This window comes from Phalacrocorax aristotelis, chromosome 5 (genome assembly GCF_949628215.1).
Source record: "Phalacrocorax aristotelis chromosome 5, bGulAri2.1, whole genome shotgun sequence".
NCBI lineage: Eukaryota > Metazoa > Chordata > Aves > Suliformes > Phalacrocoracidae > Phalacrocorax > Phalacrocorax aristotelis.
Genome location: NC_134280.1, coordinates 61,978,842 through 62,000,382, shown reverse-complemented (window position 1 = coordinate 62,000,382; position 21,541 = coordinate 61,978,842). Strand labels below are relative to the sequence as shown.

The 21,541-nt window shown below is 37.2% G+C and overlaps 1 protein-coding gene across 2 annotated transcripts in view; it reads left to right on the top strand.

Moving 5' to 3' along the window:
• The window catches only part of HIPK3 (homeodomain interacting protein kinase 3), a 78,545-nt gene extending 58,845 nt beyond the window's left edge, over window positions 1-19,700 (top strand). For both annotated transcript variants that reach the window (XM_075094893.1, XM_075094894.1), the window contains exons 5-16: window positions 762-848; window positions 1,673-1,857; window positions 2,666-2,825; window positions 3,207-3,330; window positions 6,513-6,634; window positions 6,800-6,924; window positions 7,032-7,193; window positions 8,180-8,476; window positions 9,415-9,555; window positions 13,381-13,616; window positions 13,900-14,027; window positions 15,637-19,700. In XM_075094893.1, coding sequence (XP_074950994.1) covers window positions 762-848; window positions 1,673-1,857; window positions 2,666-2,825; window positions 3,207-3,330; window positions 6,513-6,634; window positions 6,800-6,924; window positions 7,032-7,193; window positions 8,180-8,476; window positions 9,415-9,555; window positions 13,381-13,616; window positions 13,900-14,027; window positions 15,637-16,113 — 2,244 coding nt within the window. In that variant the 3' untranslated portion in view covers window positions 16,114-19,700. The remainder of the gene's footprint in view (window positions 1-761; window positions 849-1,672; window positions 1,858-2,665; window positions 2,826-3,206; window positions 3,331-6,512; window positions 6,635-6,799; window positions 6,925-7,031; window positions 7,194-8,179; window positions 8,477-9,414; window positions 9,556-13,380; window positions 13,617-13,899; window positions 14,028-15,636) is intronic.
• The last annotated feature ends 1,841 nt before the right edge of the window (window positions 19,701-21,541 follow it).

Here is a 21,541-nt window from a genome sequence, read left to right as displayed (position 1 = left end):
CTCACAGTTTTTGTCAAAGTTAATTTTGGAAACTTTTCTGTAATCTGAATGTTAAAAAAAATGTTTCCCTGCAGTGCTGCCTTGCCTCCTGCAACATGGACTCTTAAAACCTGCCTCCTGGTGCTGTCTGTGTTGAAGGAGGAAAATTGTAACAGAAAGTGGTATTCCAGCTCATAAATCACTGATAGGTGATCGCATTAATTCTCTGGGATTTAATTGTTTGTTTCATACTTCAGTATTTAAAATACTTACACCAATTGTTGTGTATGCAAAAGAATAAAAGTATAAAAATAACAAAAGAAAAGAGAAAGCAAAGAGAAATTTAACAGAGCCTGCCTTGTTTTTGTTTTATTTTTTTTACAGTGATATGATGTTGCTGCTGTTTGGACTTAAAAGTCCGAGTTTGAGGAAATGTGTAAAATACAAATAATAGAAAACCTGTGGTATATAAAAACATAAGCACGTGAGAGAGTTTGATTAAGCAATGTTTTGCTAGGCTTTCAGCACTTCCAGTGTGATTTACAAACCATCTATTGTAATCCAGTACTGTGATCACTCAGATGTGAAATTCCATAGTTTTTGTATTTTGATTTAGAAAATGAAAGTAGTCAGCAAAGCAGCATACAAACGTACCATTGAAGTAGTCAATTATTTTTTTAAAAGACAAGTTTATAAGGCCAGTAAATATGTAAAGTTAATTTGTAGCTGTAAGTGTCCTTTACTGTCAACTTCTAAACTCAGCTTTCCTTTTCTTTTTTGAGACATTGGAAGAGCATGAGGCAGAGACAGGTATGAAGTCTAAAGAGGCCAGAAAGTATATTTTCAACAGTTTGGATGATATAGTGCATGTGAGTATTAAAGCATTCTTCCTTTGCAAAAGGAACGTGTGATTTTAAAACATTTTAGTAGTTTGAAATAAACACCTTTTGGAGTATTATTTGTTGTATATCAGTTATATCCATTATTCTCTGTATGTGTTTTTCTGAGGAAAATGTCCAGCTATGTCAGTCCTTTGGGCTTTATATAAAGATTTTCCTTTGTCATTCCTTGTGTTAAACAATGGTACTTGTCCATGTGGTGGGGGGAACCCTTTAATTTTATGCATAATGTATACTTTCTCTTCTACCTTATCTGCCATTCTGGGTAAAAAAAAGAATCCATATGGATCCTGCTATCTTAACTGTATAGTTTTCAACGTAATTCTGCTACCTTAAGAATATAATTCTCAATAAAGTTTTTTTCCTATTCTTAAAACTTACTATTCTTAACTGTTTCTGCACTTTTCTTCAGCTTTATAACTCTCTGGTCAATAACAAAAGGAAATTTTTCATTCTCTTCCATATCCTGAAAAGAGAATCAAATCTTCTTGCAAGATTGGCATTAATACATGTTTGAAATTCTTTTTTGAAAACTACTATCCCAAATCTTGCTTTTTAAATTCCAAGTCCCAGACTGGAATAAAGCCTTTGGGGGTTTTTAGCTGGGGAGGGTGCAAGAGTGTATGTGCAGAAAAAAAGGCACCAATTCCAAGCCAATCCTACTGGGATAAGCTAGCAAATTCACCCTGCCCCACATGATAAAATCATTGAACATTAGTATTTTATAGCAGAAAGCAATAACAGAAAGAGTTAAACCAATATGTGTGTCTTCTGACTGTTCTGTTCAATGCCAGGTGAACATGGTGATGGATTTGGAAGGAAGTGACCTGTTGGCAGAGAAGGCAGATAGGAGGGAATTTGTCAGTCTGTTGAAGAAAATGTTGCTGATCGACGCTGATTTAAGAATCACTCCAGCTGAGACCCTGAACCATTCTTTTGTTACCATGAAGCACCTCCTTGATTTTCCTCATAGCAACCAGTATGTAACACACAAAAATTATTACTTTAAATCTCCAATGTAGTGATTTCTGTGTATCATAGTGTTGTTTCATCTGCTATTGGAGAGAAAAATCTTTCTTTTTTTTGGTAACGTCTTAGAGAATTCTTTCAAGTCCTTGCAATATTAGACACTTCTTGGTCAAGGAAACTCTTTGAATAACTATGGTTTTTTTCTGAAAAGTTACATTTAGAGCAGTAGATTTCTAAGTTATCATTTACATGCCAGGCTGACAAAATTCCAGCAGTGCAGAAATTTGGACTTGATTTTTGGAAGTATGAAGAGCCTTAGTTCTTGTCAGTCACTGAGAGCTAGAGTAGGCATTTCCTCTCGAGGTGAACATCTCAGTTACCATCTTTTACGCATTGGTTAATACGTAATATATAGGAAGTTTTCTTGCAGTTCTGGAATTTTGTATTTCGCTGTGGAATTCCTAAAGTGCAAGCATTTCACTGAAAGAAAGAGCTTTCCATCCATGCAGTTTACTGTCCTTCCTGTTTGTATACAGTTGTTAGAAAACGGTGTTAGATACGAGGAGCAGGAAATAGCAGTATTTTTCTTGATTTTCAAATATGTGTTACAAAGGCTTGACAGAAACTTAGTAATAGCAGTATTTCTTTTTTCTACTTCTGTGTATGATACCGTTCTGTGAAACTCGGAACTGTGGCCTTTGAACTTTTGGGGGTTTTTTGTTTTTTTTTTTTTTTACCCTTGTTCTGGGAAATCGTTTTGTATATTTATCAACAACATGAATTTCTCATTAAAGCAATCTATTTTCTGGTTTTGACAGAGTGAAGTCCTGTTTTCATATCATGGATGTTTGCAAGTCCAGATCAAACTTGTATGACTTAAGTAATCGCAATAAAACATCGCTTATGAGACCAGTTGCCTCAGGCAGTGCAGCTAATCTGACTGCGAGCTTTACCAAAATCGGTCCAGTAAGAAGTCAGGTAAAACCTGGTTTTTTTTCCTTTTTATTATAAAATTCCATTAATGCAGTTTCTCTAATTAATTTCATGATTGGAAAAGTACGTCTAGTGACAAAATCTTCTTTTACTCTCATTTTTTCCTAATGTTTTCTTAAACAAACAAACCATTTAGAATTCAGTATGTTTCAAAATTAAGTCACACGCTGGCATTGCCATAACAAAGCAGTGCTGTTATTATAGTGCCCTCCGGTGGCCAAACAGGATTGCTTCCTGTGAAATGGATTTGACGTTTTAATTTTTATAAGTTGTTTTAGTTGTTTACTATATAAGCTGGTAGGACAAGTGTGTGAGAGATTTAGATTCACAGTTATAACGTTGCTTGTACTGAATCTGTTCCCGTAGGCATTAACTGCATCTGCCCATTCAGTTTTGCACCAAGGGATACCACTGCAGGCAGGAGCTGCTCAGTTTGGTTGCAGTGATGTTTTCCAACAGGCATTGATTATATGTCCTCCAACTATTCAAGGTATGTTTAACTGTAATTGTTACAGTTCCTGAAATATGAACATTGCTGTCTGTTAGCAGTGTTTGTGTTTTCCATTATACCCACTTAAACTATATATTTAAAAGAACTTAATTATGTCATTAAAAAATTAGCATGTGAGTCAGATCCAGATACATTGAACTTTTCTGAAAGAAATAGCAAATCAGCATCAACAGAATATCCAGGACCCATCTTCTTATACCAGACACACACGCATACATATGTACACACACACACACATATATCTTGGATAAAACAGAGGGACACAGTGTAGAAGCTGAAGGAAGAAAGGAGGGTAATCTGAAATAAAATCTGAGAGGGAACAAAAAAGATGGGAATATCAGCGTTGTGGGTGTTCTGGTGTTTTTTTTTTGTTTCTTTTTGGTGATTGTGTGTGTTGGGGTTTTTTGTTTGTTGATTCGGTTGTGGTGGTTTGCTTGGGTTTATTGTTTGCTTGGTGTACTTTTGTCTTGTTGGGGTGTGGTTCTTTTTTTTTTTCCTCCCCCCCCCCCATCCCCAGGGTATCCTAGGGATAAGGCTAAGAAAATACAACAGTTCTTGTGATAAAAATGTCTGGATAACAAAGTTACTTTGGTTTTGGTTTTTTATTGGACTTCCAAGTGAAAGTTTAAGAAAGCATCTGGGAAGTTGGGGCTTCAGTTAAGGATGTAGCTGCCCTGTGTAAACAGTGTCACATTTACCGTCCTATGGTCGTAGTGCTAGATAGAACTGCTGCAGTTTTCTGATGGCTGAAAAACACATAACTAAATCTTTGAGAATGCTGATTGCATTGTGCTGTGAGGAGGAAAGGGCAGCTTGGCCTAACTCCCCTGTATTACAAAGGGTAAGATTGTTTTAAGCATACGGTTTTGTATTTATGGAAAGAAATGGTTGGCTGAGGGTTCAATTATCAGAAACATTTGGGACACTGTGAGGTGGAAATGCTAGCACAGAAATATTTCCGCGGTGTAAAAAATGACCAAATAAGCATATGCATCTCTAGAAGGACACGTGGTAATGCAGTTGATCTGTTTCCTTAACAAATGCATTTGCATCATGCAAATGTAGGTCTTATTTTTTGGAGGAGTCTTTAAAACCTTATGTAGGTCACAGAACATACCAAGCAATACTTGTTTTTTCTGTTTATAATGGGCTGATCAGAGAGGGGCTGATGAGAAACAGCCTTTCTTATGCTGGTAATAGTCATTTATGGAGAGAGAAGGTAGTTTATTTTGCTTGCTTGTTAAGTTAGCTTGATAATAGTCTTAATTTCCAAGATAGATGCAATTTTTCTGACTTGGAGATGGCTCAGCTTGATGTTGCGATCAGATCTTGAAATGATGGAGTTTATAGCCAGTAGGTTTTTTTAAGAATGACTTTCAAACTCATTAGTTCTCCCTCTGCTGTGTAAAGTTCTAGAAATCACACTAGATTCACTGTGGAAAACAAAAAACCCCAAACACTTTTAACCCAAACTTAGAGCCTGGGAAGTCTTTCTCTCTTTAGATAAAGACAGATACGGCAGACTTTATCAGTAATGCTATTTGTGGCTGTTGCATCTATCTTGAGTTGCAGAAACTCATTAAAGCTCCGAGTATTCACTTTACAGAGTGTCAGAGGCTGTATGAGCTAAATGTATAGCTTCATACAGATTTCCTTCTGAGCACTTGGTATGGCTAAGCAACTTCTTATTTAAATGGTATGTATGCTTTACACAATGACATATTGCAGAATTTAAAAACCTTATGGTTTTTATTACACCCAGATGAATGAAGAGATTATAGAAAAGGAAACAATACAAGCAAATACTTTATCTGTGATCTGTATACTGTATTCTTGGTATGATGATACATTTCCAAATATAAATTCTGCTACAGCCTGAATGAAGGGAATATATTGTTTTCATCACATAGGTGATGAGTTGCTGGCATGCAGGGAAAGGGATATTAATGGTATCTGGCACCACTTCAAGGTTTCCCTGCTTGGCTGCTCTGTCAAATATCTGAAGTGCTAAAGTTCGCTACTTCTGTCAGGGTTAAGATTTTGGTGTTCTAGATGGCTGTGTGGAAAAAATTAGTCAACAGCATTTCGAAATTAAAAGCTTTGGACCGCATGGTTGTAAGTTAATATTGTGTTATGACATGAGAGCATTACATCAGATGAAGATTTTCTTTCATCCTTTATGCTAAAGATTAAAAAAACCTCTGATTTCTAATCTTTAGTTTAGTAGTTCTTTGGTAGTTACATCTGAACACCAATTGCTTAGTCTTTGACTAACACGCAAGACACAAATTATAGTTAGAGGATGAAATTAATATCTTTGCCTAGCTGGTATTTTCTTCTAGCATAGGAGTTCTGGTGCAATATCTGTTGAAAAAAAAAATCCATTTTCATTTTCGTTTAACATTATTATATCAAAAATTATTATCAGCAGTGAACATTGTGGCGTTGCTATACATCTGTTAGTTTCCTGTGACAATAATGAAATTTATACAGAGCATGAGATGCATGTTTTTCCTATTTTGCTCTTTTGGTAATATTCCAATGGTGCTACGGTTTGCATTATTTTGATAAAGCTAGGAATAGAATTATGGATTCTATGGCAAATATTTGATGGAATACACAGAAAATTTTACATTGTTTCCCACAAAAGAGTTGGTAACTAAAATAGGGGCATTATACGTGTGGAGTTGTCAGCTATAAGAGCTAAAAGGAATGTGTTTCAGCTAGCTGGAAATACAGAGCATGACATGTGCAGGAGTCTGCTGTGAGAAGCTTTGAAAGTCAGCTCTGCTTATTTTTATCTGCTTCCTTTCAAATACTTTTAATGTAACTTGTGATAAAGAGTAAAATGCTTAACTTGGCAGAACTTTCTGCCAAAGTCATTCCGCTTTCTAGTAGCCTGTTTCCAAACAGTAGCTATTGGCAGTTCTTTCTGGAAATTACAGCATAAAATATTTGTGCGGATACATAATGGCACAAAAATCTTTTAGGTGTTGATTTATTTGGTTTGAAAGTCTAAATTATGGAATTGGATCATAAACACATCAAGAAAAAAATTAGTAAAATATAAAATTATCCTTTATGTTTGCATTCTGCTCAGAAAATATGTGCAAGACCAGTGTCTTGCTTAAACCTTGGGTACGTGTTTTTCTCCCTGACAGGAATTCCTACAAACCATAGTAAACCCACCAGCTTCTCCCTGAGGGTGGATAACGCAGTTCCATTGGTGACCCAAGCCCATGCAATTCAGCCACTACAGATTCGAGCAGGAATCCTTTCTCAGGTTAGCTTACTTTAAAGTAAAAATCTTACTTGTTTTGCTATTGGTAAATATTCTTGTCCTGTAGAGTTCTGTTGCAGTCTCCCTTCTGTTTTGTGCTGAACTACAAACAGCTAATATAAATTCAGTCGTTCTTTGCATTGTGAAATCTTCTCTGTTTCACAACAGACATGGTCAAATCAAACCCAGCAAATACTGGTTCCTGCATGGCAACAAGTGGCGCCAGTGGCAGCTCCTGCTACATCTTTGGGCTCTGATCCTGTGGCTGGCCCACAGAGGCTTGGAGACTGGGGGTAAGCCCACCTATTTTTGTGCAATACCTTAATGACTTTGGTTTAACAAGATCTATAGGTGCGATGCAAATGACTTGCAATTCAAAACTTCCTTTATTTTTCCTCAGGAAGATGATTACCCAGGGCACCCATTACAATTCAGTGATACCACAGCCTCTTTTAACACATCAGATAACCTTGTCTGCCCCTCAGCCAATTAGTGTGGGCATTGCACATGTTGTCTGGCCTCAGCCTGCAGCTACCAAGAGGAACAAACTGTGTCAGAACAGGTTGGTAGAATTTTTCTAACATTCAGAGCTAGCATATCTCTAGTTGCTGTTCAGTGGGCAGAGGAATAGCCTGTAAAAGTGGCATGTTTGTTAGCAACAATGTACTTAAACGGTCTTCTGGGAAAATTTATTCTTTCTGCCTTAAGTTTTCAGTGTTATTTTGCTAATACAGACAAGATGGAAAAATACTTGCAATAGTAAGAGGTTTTCATTCCTCTTGATTAGCATGTGCCTGTCATGATAGCGAAGTTGTCTTTATAGCCTTTGGGAAGGTAGAAGAATATATTGAGGTAGCTCTAAGGAGATATTCCTAAGCTTATGTGCATGAGGATATATCAGCTTTAGACAACTAAAGATAAAGAGATACTGAGGTACTATATAACCAGGTTGCAGTATGCCTTACAATTGTCTTAAGAGTAGTCTTGTCTTTCACTGGTGGCCAAAAATACTTAAGCTGCTTGCTGAAGAAAATATGTCCCGCTGCCATACAAAAGCATCTGCAAATGTGTGGGATGCTCCGTAAAGGGGAAAGCATGGGTTACAGAGGGCAATTTTCGCAGTCTTTTTTTAAGCAAGGATTTCATCCAGAGGCTACCAGCTTTTGTTTTCAGGAAGAATCTTTGCAGGAAATCTGGCCAGGTTTTGTCTGCTTGTTTTTCACCCAAATGGAATTTTAGTTTCTTTTTTTTTGTTTATAAGAAAATGGGACTTTCAATGTTGCAAATTTCAGTCTTAGGTATTACATAGTTTGGATGTGGCAACGTAGCTTCTTATTAGCATGTTTCTAGATTTTTTTTATTAATGGCTGAAATCATACATGCCAAATATTTATGACTGTGTTTCCTGTTTTATGTTTTTCTTTGTATGAGTTTAGAAAATCGATGGTTTAGCCTGCTTTGCTTTCTTTGTTTTTGTTGAAAATACTACAGTTTTCAGGTCTGTTGGTAGACATTCACTAAATGTCAAATGGTGTGTTTTCTTCGCAGGAGCAATGTGTTACAAAATACCAATATCCAAAATTCAGCCTTTATATCTCCAAAGATACTTAACCTGAAGGCTGTAAAGAGAATAAGTTGTATAGAAGCACAGGACAATCATAACTCAGAAGGACAGGAAAGTAACTGTTGTGAAGCATCCGTCAGGCTGGACCCTGATTCATCTCTTTCAACCAAACAGCGCCAGGCTATCTTCATTGCCGGTTCCCCCAGCCCAGCAGTCAGCGTGATCACCATCAGCAGTGACACAGATGAAGATGACATACAACGAACGCATTCACTGAGAGAGTAAGATCAATGTTTATTTTGATTAAGGTGTTACTTAAATATAGCTGTTTTAGTGTAGATACAGTATTTAATGATTCTGAGTTAGAAAGAGACAAACAATGCACTTTTAAGCAAATTTCACTAAGACATTAGCTCTGTAGGAGTATATTATTTGAAAGTGAAAAATACTTTCAAAAGTCCACCTCGTTAATCTAAGTACGTTACGCATTTGTAGCAGGAAACAAATAATTTATTCTTCTTTTGTAATAGATTTGGTCAAAACAGAATACTTTTAGGTCCAGCATACTCCTTCTCCTTTTTTTGGCTTAATACTGTCATACCGTACTTATTTGTTGAAGATCAGTCTTCTGGCTTTGTATAATCAATGTTATCATTCTAGCAGTAGCATCCAGTCGATAATATTACATACATATGGGTAAAAAATGCTTCTCTAACAGTATGAAAAGGTGTGCATTTGGGTATAAAAGCAGATGCTAAGCATGGTCCACCAAAGGAGTTTTCTTTCACAGAGCTATCAAAGCAGCATGTATCATTTTAAATGAGGGCTTAAAAGTTTAATGTTTTTGACCTGTGTACTTGTAATGATTCTGAACCTGAGGAACTTGTATTTTAAATCTAAACTTTGTCAAATGTTTCAGGACTCTGAACTGTTGTAGTAAAATCTTTTATCTACTTGTTCTAGTGTTGATTCTGTAAAAAATGTATCCATTGAGTAGGTTTCAAAAGATGTATGTTTAGTCTAGAATTTCCAGAACAACTCTGAAAAAGTTTAAAAACCTGTTTGCATGTAAAAGAAATGAACTGCATATGAATTTACATTTAAGGGACCTTTTCTAATATTTGACCCCTTTTCATTTCGTAATTACACCAAAGTCAGTGGTGTAGGGAAAGAACGAATGAGAGATGGTATGTTTGCTCACTTTCTTTTTGTGTGGTAGGTGTAAAGGTAGCCTTGACTGTGAAGCCTGCCAGAACACCCTGAACATTGACCGCGTGTGTTCTCTCAGCAGTCCGGATAGCACTCTGAGCACCAGCTCCTCAGGACAGTCTAGTCCATCTCCTTGCAAGAGGTCCAACAGGTAAAAAGCTGTGCTCCTTTCAGCAGAAGAGAGATCCTAGTGTACGGCAGACTCCGTTTATAATAAATGCAAAACTTTTGTTATGTTGCCATCTGGTGAGGCTAAGTGATATATTTAAAAATTAATTCATTGGCCTACAGTTGCACAGCATAGACTGTTCTTTTATCATTCCTAACAGATCCGTCTTGGTACACTGGAAGTTTTCAGAATACTGAATGAATGATGTTTACACAGAAAATATAAGCATGATGCATGCAACTTCCTTTAGAACAGAAATATGTTCTAAAAAAATCTGAAAGCCAAAGTAGGATGTGAGAGATTTGAAGTTACCAGAACACTTTTAATTTTTGCACCCTCTTGTTCTCCCATTGTCAATCTCGTGTTGTAATCTTTAATGAAATTGATGCCTTTTTTCTGCTACCAAACATAAGCTTCACTTGTGTGAACACTGTTCATAAGAGCAGCTTTTAAATATTATCTTCACTGCTGTATGTCTAGCTTAAGCCTTCATTTTTACACATTATTCAAAATTCACTCTTAAAAAACATTCAATGTAAATCTGAACTATTTTATGGCGTTTTTTTTCTACAGTACTTGAGAACTTGACGTTAAAGCACCTATCTGCATGACACTCATGGAACACGGAATTGTGACACAGCCAGAAGTTCCCACTGACTTGGGATGCTCTGGCTGGGGCACCTGCAGATGGCTTTTCCTCTTATTTCAGCCCCTGCCCTTCTGGTGCTGATATGTTGAAATTTTAATTGTAGTTACTTGTGGCATGTCTACAAATCAGATTCTGTGATATGAGTTTGTGGACCAAGAAACATTTGGGATGTACAGTTGCTGGTATTGGTGAAAAGTTTGATTTAATATGATTTACCCAATATCCCAGAGAAATTCTGTGACCTAGGGATACAATCCGGTTTTTTTAAGCAACCTGCGGCTGCCATAAGCATGACCAATTCTTTTTATTTTTATTCTACAGTTCGCTTCCTATTTTCTGTAGAATAGCTTTCTAGGTAGAAAAGAGTGGTTCAAACTTGGAGCAGTTTCATTGTCCAAAATGAATACGATTGGAGTCTTGAGGAAAAAAAGTTGTTTAAAGTAATTAAAAATTCTATCATAGCATGTATTGTCAAGGAAATGGAACTGCTAGCCTGTACAGGCAGTTTTATTTGTTTTAAATTTTGGGCAGCCTGACTTAATGATGCTTTTAATTGATAATTTATATGTATCAATGATTTTGTTTATATAAACACAACAAGATAGCAGAGGGGAGGGGTATAAAGAAAGGCTTGTGCATGAACAGCTTCGACATCCGTTTGGTATTCTGTAAGGCCCAGAATCTTTGGATTCAGTGAACAAACCTCTGCAGTACTCGACACCGAATACACTGAAAAATGTAGTGGGTCGTTATTCTCTGTGCTGACCAGGGCTGGGAAGGCATATTCTGAGGAGGTGACGTGTATGGTCTGGTGAGTGTTAGGACTGGAGAAAGGTTTTAAGTTTACTCAGGATGCAGCTTTGTGTTATGCTTAATCCAGTCACGTGGGGTTTTGGATGGGTTAGTTTTCTGTTAGGTTATTAAACTGATCCAACTCACTCTGCGGACACACCTGCTAGATCCAACAACAGAAGTATAGTAATGGAGCACGTGGATAGATTTTTCATTTTTTTAGGGTGACTTGATGTAGAAGATAATCCCAGATAAATTTCTGCCGTTTCTGGGACTCTGGAGATATTTTTTAAAAAAAAAATTTACTGGAGTTATATAGGTGGGCTAAACCAGGTAATTCTCCTTGGTCTTATTGTCAAGCATTTGTCATTTCTGACTGTGAAAGAAGAGAATACCTAGAAGCATTTGAAGAATCTCCATTAATATGGTTAAATTTTAGTAAAGATTTAGGTAACAAGACATGTTGCATATCGGGAGGTGTCAAGCAGTCTTACCAGTTGATAGTTAACATTGTCAGTCCTGCTTACAATATCCTTTAATAACAAAACATTCAAAACTTCTGACAAGTCTTTATAAAGACTTGCTTGATTTTACAGTGTTTTATTTTAATTGCAAGGAACTGACCTGTAATTCACTTCACCTCTGTAATTCAACTTTGTGTCAATAGCAGAGGAGTGCGTCAGGTTCTGGTTTCATTAGCATTCAGCTTATATTAAGTCATATAATTAGTAACTTGAATAAAAAGTTGAGAATATGGAAATATAATTAATTGCTCAGTAGTTGTCACAGTGTGACTATTTGTTACTTAAAAAAACTATTCAGAATTCCCTCACTCTGTTGACTAAGACTTCAAGTCTTTGTGCTGGCCCTCATAGTGTCAAAGTACTTCTCACAAAATATTAAGAATTTAAAATGTTTGTATTTATATCGTCTTAATCTAATCACCCACTGTAAGGACATGTTACATTAGCTATAAAATCACCAAAGGTCTTGGCCATATGTTTAGGGGTTAGCGAAATCCGTGCTGTTACCTGCATGTTTTAAGTTAAGCATATATTCCACCAATTTTTAATATAAACTGGGGGTTTCATGCTTTTCTAGTTTATAGAAATTCTTAATTCTCATGCCTGTCTCTCTAACCAGGAACTTTGTTAGCATCTACACTTACTTATTCATTACCTCATACCGTTCATTTTAGCTGCGTTAAATTACGGATGTCTCTTGCTATCTATATAATCCATACCTGCCACAGTGCCAGTTGAGGACTAGTTAAATTGCCTTTTGTTGCTTTTGTTAGTGATGGGTCTGTGATGTACCTTTTGCTTGTGTAATAAATAATACGTAAATGAGGTTAATATCTTTTCTGGCAATATACCTCACTGTAAATCAGTTTCCTTTCCCCGGTTGTTTACTGCTTGCTGCCTAAAAGGTATTTTGTTATGGTTCCACTGACTGGACTGTGGTCTTGCTTCTGGCAGCTGGCATTTATCATCTTCTTAGTCCTTTCTTCTTCTGATACAAGCTTCCATAAACGTTAGTAAAGGCTATTATTACAAGTTGGTTTCTCCACCTCTTTCCCCTTCCAGCTGCTTTGGTAAAAGCAGTGGTTGAAGGAATGAGTTCGCACTATTGACCAGCAGGGATTTCACAGACCACAAGTGCCAAAATAGTTGCTGTGTAAATAGAGGGTTGTGTTTGTCTCCTTAATCTAAATCTGTGAAAAAGAATCTATCAGTCACGCACACAGGCAGTGGGCTCTGGAGCAGCTTCAGAGACACCTAATTTTTCAGTAGATAAGGTCTGGTGTGGCTGCTGGTGGTTGATACGCAGATGAGAGGGAGCTGCCTGCCACTGTGCAGATTGCTTCCTCAGCGCACTCTATCCCATCCTGACTCTCATGGGCCCCAGGGACAGCTTTTTGCAGACTCCGCAACGTGGCTGATTTCTAGAAGAAAACTAGATCAGTATGTTCTCTTTTGCTAGTGCAATAACCTTTATGTTCTGATGCAGGAAGAAATTAAATAATCTTCTTCAACCTTTTATTTGACTTAAAACTCTAAGTTTCAGGTGGTTTATAAGTACAAGACTATTTAAAAAATACATTACAAAGTGGGTGCAAGTTGGGTTACACATATAAGTCTTTATGTAGAAGTTACCTCCTTTCTCTGAGCCTTGCAATTTATAGGTAGAATAAGTGTGAATATTGAACTGCTCTCTGAATGTCTGTGCTTGTGTAATTGAAATGTAACATTTCTATACACTTTTGAGTAGTTTCACTTCCATAAATTTTATGTGGTAATTTATTAAAATGCATCTATATTATAAAAAATACTTGTTTCAGTGCAATACTTTTATTTTTTTGATAGCATGTCAGATGATGAACAGGAAAGTGGATGTGATACAGTGGATGGTTCCCCAACTTCAGACTCTTCAGGACACGATAGCCCATTTGTGGAAAATGGCTTTGTAGCTAATCCCAATAAAAATAAGGAAGCAAGAGCATCAGTTAATCCTGAAACCAAATCAGCTGTTTGCACGGTTGTGGTACCACCAATGAGACTTGAAAACAGGCTACATCTTGATGAACAGATGGTGACTACAGGTAAGTTAGTTCAGGAGTTTTCTTTTCTTCACACCAGTAGACAATAGAAGTTTGAATATTTATTTCACAGCCATACATAGGAAGATTTTGAGCCATTCATATGTCTGCTAATCTGTAATAAACACTTATAAACACAATAAATTGTGCTGATTTTTAAGACTTCAGTTAGTGTATTATTTTATTATTTCTCCCTGTACACTAAAGCAAATGAAGCTTTGTCTAACTTTGTTGGAAGAAAACAGTGATAACAAAAACATAACATAGTTCATTTATGTCTTGGAAGATGCTACGTGCCAGCCACTGAAAAAGGGTCGGTCTGTCCTGGGGAGAATAAACCAGTCTTCTACTGTAGGAAACCGTCAGCAAAAACTGACGTCAGCATTCCATCAGCAACATATAAACTTCAGTCAGGTACGTGTAGTTACTCACATCTAAGAGTATTTTTTCTGTCTTGAGGTTCCAAACATGCTGAATGCTCACTGTAAATGGCAACTGCAGGTTTTCCACAGCTTGGTTGCAGAAGTGTTCAAATCTTGAAAATGGATTTCAACCTACTGGGCAAGTCATAAGTATCTTTCACTTTTGGTCATTTTCTTTAAAGCAGCTGACTTTATTTTAAAAAATGATAGAAAAGCCATACTGGGAAAATTATCAATGCCTACACAAAATCAAAGCACGAGACAAAAAAGAAAAATATGTTAGCATATTTTTTTTCCTACATCCAAATGCTAAAATGTTCATAGTGTGCAGTTAAAAATTGTGGCTACATTTCAGCCGCCTTCTGTTAGTAGCGTGCATGAAAATGCTTGTAGCTGAGTATCAGAGATGAGATAGAGCTTACCAAACCCAACTGTTTCTTACCTTTGCTGCCAGGTAGTGAAGCTGGGGCAGGAAGAGGTTGCGATTGTAGCTCAATCCAATGTTGGAAGATACCCAAAGTTAATTTGAAAGCTACTTTTATCATTACCCAACAATGCTGTAAATGTGTCTACTGTGGCTCAGATCTGAAGCTGACACATGAAATCAAGTTTAAGCTCCTTTTAATTAATTAATTTTGAGCTGTAGCTGCATTGAGCTTTTGGTTAGATATCTGGTGGTATATTTAATATAAGAGCAGTACCTGTTTGTGTAAGTCTTGCAGAGTAATTGTGAATATTAAATTTGAAGTTAAATACTAGATGCAAGCATGCTATATGGAGATAAGAGGATTTACCAATAATGACTTGAATAGTTCAGATTGAAAGAAACGTTTGGGTAGGTGACACAATCTCCCCTTCTGCATGATTATGCAGAAGGATTGGCTTAATTAATTCTAAGCAAACCATAATATGATCAGCACAGTATTAATTTTTAATCTTGTCAATGACTGCAGCTCCTCAGCTTCTTGGCAGAAAGTGTAGAACGTTTTCATTACAAAAACTTGTGCTGATCCTTCCTTCTTCGGTAGATGCCCTATGTAGTTTGAAGTCTGCATCATATAATGGGAGTAATTGATTTGTAGCTTTTCTCTTTATAGCCATTAATGATTGCCACATCTTCCTGTGATCATAGCCCTAGACTTCTGTTTGCCTAGTTGTCTCAGATATTTTCAATCCGTTTATTTTTTCTGCTCTCCTCTAAAATTTCTCTCCTATTTGTCCTCTTTGTGCCTCATTATGGTGCCCAAACTGAATGCAGCACTTCCAATTGATGCCAAGCCAGTGCTGAGTAGAGTGGAATAAGCACCTTGCTCATGTGATACATGGTATTTCTGTTAAAACAGCCCAGCATGGCTTTTTTTTTTTTTTTTTTGGTGCAAGAGCATTAAAATAACTTGTGTTCTGTTTACCATCTCTTGTTTTCAGATTTCCTGTCTGTGCTACTATCTAAACAGCTTTTTTTTTTTTTTTAAGCATTTAATTATTCCTGTCTCTGTATTTCTCTTGATTTTAAGTTGACTAGTTTTAGTGCATTATTCTATTTTTCAAGCTCTCTTTAAACGTAGCAATATTAAGACCTGCCCATTTCTGTGTGTGGATAGGTTCAGCACTTTGGATCTGGGCCACAGGAATGGAATGGAAACTATGCTCATCGGAGGCAGCAGGCTTACATCCCAGCCAGCGTTGCCGGTCATGCTTTCTCCCTTCCGCAAGGAAGTCCAAATCACACTACCGTGCACGCGCATCTCTCTGGAAGTACCCACCTTGGAGGACAGCCTGCTATTCTTCCGTACCCGTCGTCGGCACCCCTTAGTACTGCTGCACCTGTTGCCCACCTCCTTGCCTCGCCGTGTACCTCAAGACCCTTGTTACAACATCCAACGTACAATATATCTCATCCCAGTGGTATAATACACCAAGTTCCAGTTGGCATAAATCCCCGCCTCTTACCTTCCCCAACCATTCATCAGACTCAGTTCAAACCAATTTTCCCACCACATTCGTACATTGCAGCATCACCTGCTTACACAGGATTTCCATTGAGTCCAACAAAACTCAGCCAGTATCCATTTATGTGAGAACTCAAATACAGTATATTGAGGAAGCTCAATGATACAGAAGTTTGATTTAAGAAGAAACATGGTATTTATTAAATATTAGCCATGGCACAACAGGAAAATTATTTTTTTGAATCATGTAGACTTGGGTGCAATTTAAACAACTCTGAGCTTTAAAAAAAACTCACTTTTAATGTGTTTTGCACATTTGGTATAACTTGTCTTTGGTCATGTTACCTTCTTATATAGTAACTTTAGACAGGTGACTTATGGGAGCAGAAATCTGGTTTTGCTCCTGCTATTTTTTATAAAATTGCCTTCTAACTAGTGCAAGACACATCTACATTTGGGAAGCCATTAACTGTACAGAACTAGAGCAACAGATGCACATATGTCAGCAGTACAGTGTAGAAGTAACTTGTTTGTATTGCGTATCTTGGTGTTTAAATGTCGAGTCACTTATCTAAAAGTTGAGCTGTTGTTCTTCACATTGCATGTGTCTTTTGCATGGGCAAAAAAAAAAAAAAGCCTAAACATTGCTCTTAAATGTTGTTGTCCTAATAATCTCAGCTGCATTGTAAACTGTTCCCACACATAGTGCCTTAAATATTTGAGGTTGTTAATGTTATTACTTATATATAAATGTTGAGGACTGCAGCACTTAAAAATTCAGATCTGCTGATTTTTTTGATAGCGTAATGCTCATTTTGGGTTTTGTGTGGTATGATTTTAGTATTGGGTGTGTTTTCCTTATTGAGAAGGCAGCATGTTTTGCTGTAGTAGCTGAATTTTGCTGTCTTTTCCCCCCCTCCCCAGAATGACCTAGCTTCAAGACAAGACTTTAGTAGTGCTTAAGAAAAGTTGATTCAGTAGCTATTGAGTAGTGACACACAACACAGTATTTCATACTGGTAAATGGAACTGCAATACAACCTAAGTAGTTTATTTTAAAAGTGTTTGTCTAATTGGGTATAATAAAATGTTTAGAGGTGTGGTGGGCATGACTGACTAGCTAATGAAAGGAAAAGCCAAGTGCTCGTTGATCCATGATGTGGTTTCATCTTAGCTTGAGCGAACCATGCAGTATTTAATAACTAGTAGCAGAATATTTACTATTGAAGCTTGAAAAGATGTGAGTTCTTTGTGTGCAATCTTTCATTTATGCATGGGAGAGATTTTAGCCTTTTTACATTATAGTATTTGTTTTAGCCTGTTGCGGGTGTTTGCTTATTTAATACATTCCGTCAGGGACGTAAATTACATGCTTTTTGCATTATTTTTTTCCTTAGGACGTGTGTCCGTTTTTGTTTTTTGTTTTGTTCAGATGAAGTTGCTTTTGCAGCACCAAAGACTTAATCATCCATTTCCTATAAAAGGTAGCTACTTTTTCATAGACCTCAAGTATACTGTAGTGTAGAGGTGGGATTTTCAGAAGGTATTAAGCTGAGGCTGTGTTTTAGCTTATGGGCAAGTAATAAATTGTATCATTTATCTTGAATGTATCATAGATAAGCTGCTATATAATGATTGCCACTTCAGATAGCTGTGAAATTAGGTGATTAACTAGTTCCTTTTTAGCCTTCTAATTTCTGTACGAGTCTAATTACATGAAATAGAAGCCGGGTTTTGGGTTTGTTTTTTTTTGTTTTGTTTTTTTTGGGTTTTTTTTTTGTTTGTTTGGTGGTTGTTTTTTTTTTTAATTTTGTTTTCATGTTTGAAGTGTTGTAACTACTATACTGTAAATGATGGAAGATGATTGCATATGTTTTTTTGGGGTGTGTTATTTGCATCAGTATTTTATCTCCATTAACTTTGGGCTCATCACTGCATATAAGTGGATGTATTGATGTAACTTAATTTTTTTATGTTTTCATATTGGCATTGTGTAGACACTTAATAAGCTGCATCTTGCAGGCTTGACTTAACTTTTTTTTAAAACAAAATCTGGAATACAATCCTTGCAATGTTGACTGGAATTAGAGTGCAAAGCGTTTGAGTTTAACTCTATCAATAAGCTAATAACTGGTAATCTTTTTCTTTACTCCACTAACACAAGCAGTGTTTTATTTAATGAATGTCTGAATGAAATAAATGTGCCTACATTTGATTTATTTTTTAAGTAATAACTAAAATACAACAGTATTAGATCATTTAAAAATGATAAAAATACCAGCAGTACATTTTTAATCACACTGAAAATTAAGCAACCTAACTTTTCCCAAAAGTTTCAGTGTTTTTAGTAATCAACTCTATGCATTTTGTACAAGTGTGTGTATATAAAGTATACATTAGCAACTAGGCGTTTCCTGATGAATTTGAAATCTTACCAACACATATAGAAAGCCTAAATATAGGGAGTCAAGCAAATGCTCAAATTGGATGTCCACCTTACCACTTCAAACTCGTGCTATATGGTCCAGCAGGTAGTTTTCTGTTCACTCCCTTGTGTTGGGAAGCGACGTTTTTTTGGTGCTTACTCCATTGCAGGCAATGGACACACCAAGAATCACCAATGCAAATGGAGTAAATGAATTTTGTATTGTGATAAGAAAAAAATACTGCATTTTTTTTCTGGGGCCATGGGGATCTTCACTGGTCTAATGTACTTACTGTACTTTCTTTTACTGTGCTTAAGGTTTTAGGCTAACGTGCTTGTTAAATTGACACAATTATCTGTATATCACAAGAGTATCCTATTGTATGCAGGAAAAAGTTGCTGTAAATGCGCCCCAAATTAGATCTGCTGCTCTTTCTGTGTATTGTAATTTTAGAAATATCTGCATTTCAAGGAATGAAATATTTGGGATCCTGCCACAGCTTAAATTCAATGTACCGGGTGACTTTTCCCCAATCCTGCAATACACTCTCAGAGAACGGACTCTTGTTGCTGCAAGTGTCCAGGGCCCACCTGCAGGAAAAAAAGCTTTCAGGGTGACGGCCTTTTCTGTGGAAAAAAGTCATCCTCTGAGAAGCGTTTCTACACGTTACTGTTTTAATGCCTTTTTTAAATAAAACACTGCATGACTATGGAATTGCATATCTGCATATTACTTTAATTTGCAAGATTTTATACGAATTTCTTGTGTTCAGTTTTTAACTTTACTTCAGGGTGTTTTATTGGTCAAATATGCTACTGTATTAACTTTTTTGGTTTTAATTTTTAGATTTTCTGTTTTTACTGCTAATTAACTTGGTTTGTGTTAAGTAAAAGTTAAATCACACTGCAAGCTGTAGGAAGACTTGTTCTAGAAATACCCAGTGATATAGAGACTTGATTAATAAGTTTGAACTGTTACTGTTTAACAATTTGTAGGCTTGTGGCTTTCTTTTGCTTTGGATTTCTATGCTACACTAGTTCGCCATGTAGCAATTGCACTGTGCAATATTACAATATGAGGACTGGGAAAATTTTTTATGGATGTAATGTCTCTTACAGTTTGCGATAGTATTTCTTTCTAGTTCTCAGTGATTTAAATGTGACCAAGCCTTCTGTACTTTGTCACAAAAAGCGGGTTTTCCAGGTGACTATTTTGGTGAGTGTCAAAATAAGAATTTATGGTGTATTACTGTCGAGATTCACTTTGAATTAAAATATATATTGCAGCAGATGACTTTTGGTGGCTTTCATTTTTTGCCATGTTAGGTCAAGGCTGGATTAAGGTAAAAGCAATGAAAATTCATGGGAAGGGCTCTAAAATTCTGATAGAATCATTTGAGCTGCTGCTCTTTCTGAAATTTTACGTTTTATTAACTTTCAAGGTTTGCTTTTAGGATGATCTTAAGAATCTACCTTTAATGTAGCCAGACCCTGAATGTTCTTTGTTCTCGTCGTCCCACTTTTACAACCTTAGGAAAAGGTTAACTGGCCCAGATACCAGCAGCTACATCGCTGCTGCTGAAGTTCATACCAAGCCTGTGGCAACTGCTGCTTGGCCAGCAGGACGGTGCTCCCGCTGCCGCAGTGGCCCCACGCGGTCAGTGACTCCAGATGGCCAGCCTGGTACGGACCAGGCGTCCGTGGAAGGCACATTTGCTGGTGCTGTTGCCAGCCAAACGTGCTCATTCTGCCGCGGGGTTACAGTGCTTACGGAATCTAGTGGTTTGGAAGCTGTTGTGAGGCAGGCTATCGGGTATATTTATGAAGTAGCAGGGTTCCTGACCTTAACACAGCATTTAAGGTGCTGTCATAAATGAAATGTAAAAGACTGAAATGACAGTGCAATATATTTTTTGATACCAAACTATTTCAGAATTGACAGAAAGCTTTGCTTTGCTTTGCTAAATACGAGGTGCCGCTGTTACTGATCCTTCACAGCTGCTCCTTCTTCAATGCAAGTTGGTCATACTGCCTGCAGAGCTCTTCCTGCAGCACTATGCCTTAGGCTACATGAAAATGCAGCTGTCCGAACTCTACAGACACCTCTGTTGCTATGAAAGCGGTGTCCTTTTCGTTCTTTAGAGTCAGGCTTGCATATTGTTGACTTTTAAGTGTGCATTGGTGTTGGTATCTATATCCATCATTTCCCGTAGAAGATAGGGTCACTATCTGGCTGTATTTTACACTCTTGACTTTGGAAACGTCTAGCAAACAAGGAAAGGCAGCCTGAGCCTTTCAGAGGGAACGTCTCTCTGAAATCCTTTCTGTTCTTGCTTTCTATCAGTAATAATGTCCAGCTGTCCCCATGCTCTTTCCCATCCTGTGGAATGATAGGACCAGGGCAATAGGAGTGAGTAATCTTCCTCTCACCTGTCTTCAGGGTGACTGATACTGGTTTAAAATTTGGAGTATTCTCCCTGTCACTAAATGCAAAGGACAAATTTCTACTGCAGTTGTGATAGCAGATTCATTCAAGGAAAAGCTTTCAGAGTCAATGGAGCTGTCACATGCTATAGATCTGGAGTGGGACAAACGGGTTCAGGATGATGTAATGTTTTTCTCAATGAATTAGCTTTGTTTTTCAGCTGGAGAGATGGTCAGTCTCTGGGAGGCCACAGAGAAGCTACTGTTTGGTATCACTCACAAAGCAGTACAGTCCTGACAATCATGGTAGCTTCACATTTATCAGTGCAACTCGCGCATACAGTGACTTCAGCTCCCGCAATGAATTGAGGCAGCGCGAGTCAAAGTTTTGGTAGGGTCGTGAAATACTACTGCTCCCCACCTAAAGGGCTGTAACTTCCTTATAGGCCTATAATGCGTGTCTTGTGCGGTACAGAGCGCAGGAGCGCTGGAGAAATGCTGTAGCCCTTCCAGCCTCTCTTCCTACCCTGAATGACGCCATGACTTAAATGGTCACTCTGACACCGATGAGATCCTGCTGTGCAGGGAGGCGTATTACATCGTGGATAAGATTTGGTGGTGATTGATAGTAATTATATCTTCTGACCTTTCACCTGTAAGAAGGTGCATTTTATCTCTTAGGAGAGTTGGGTACATGCTTTAAGCAGA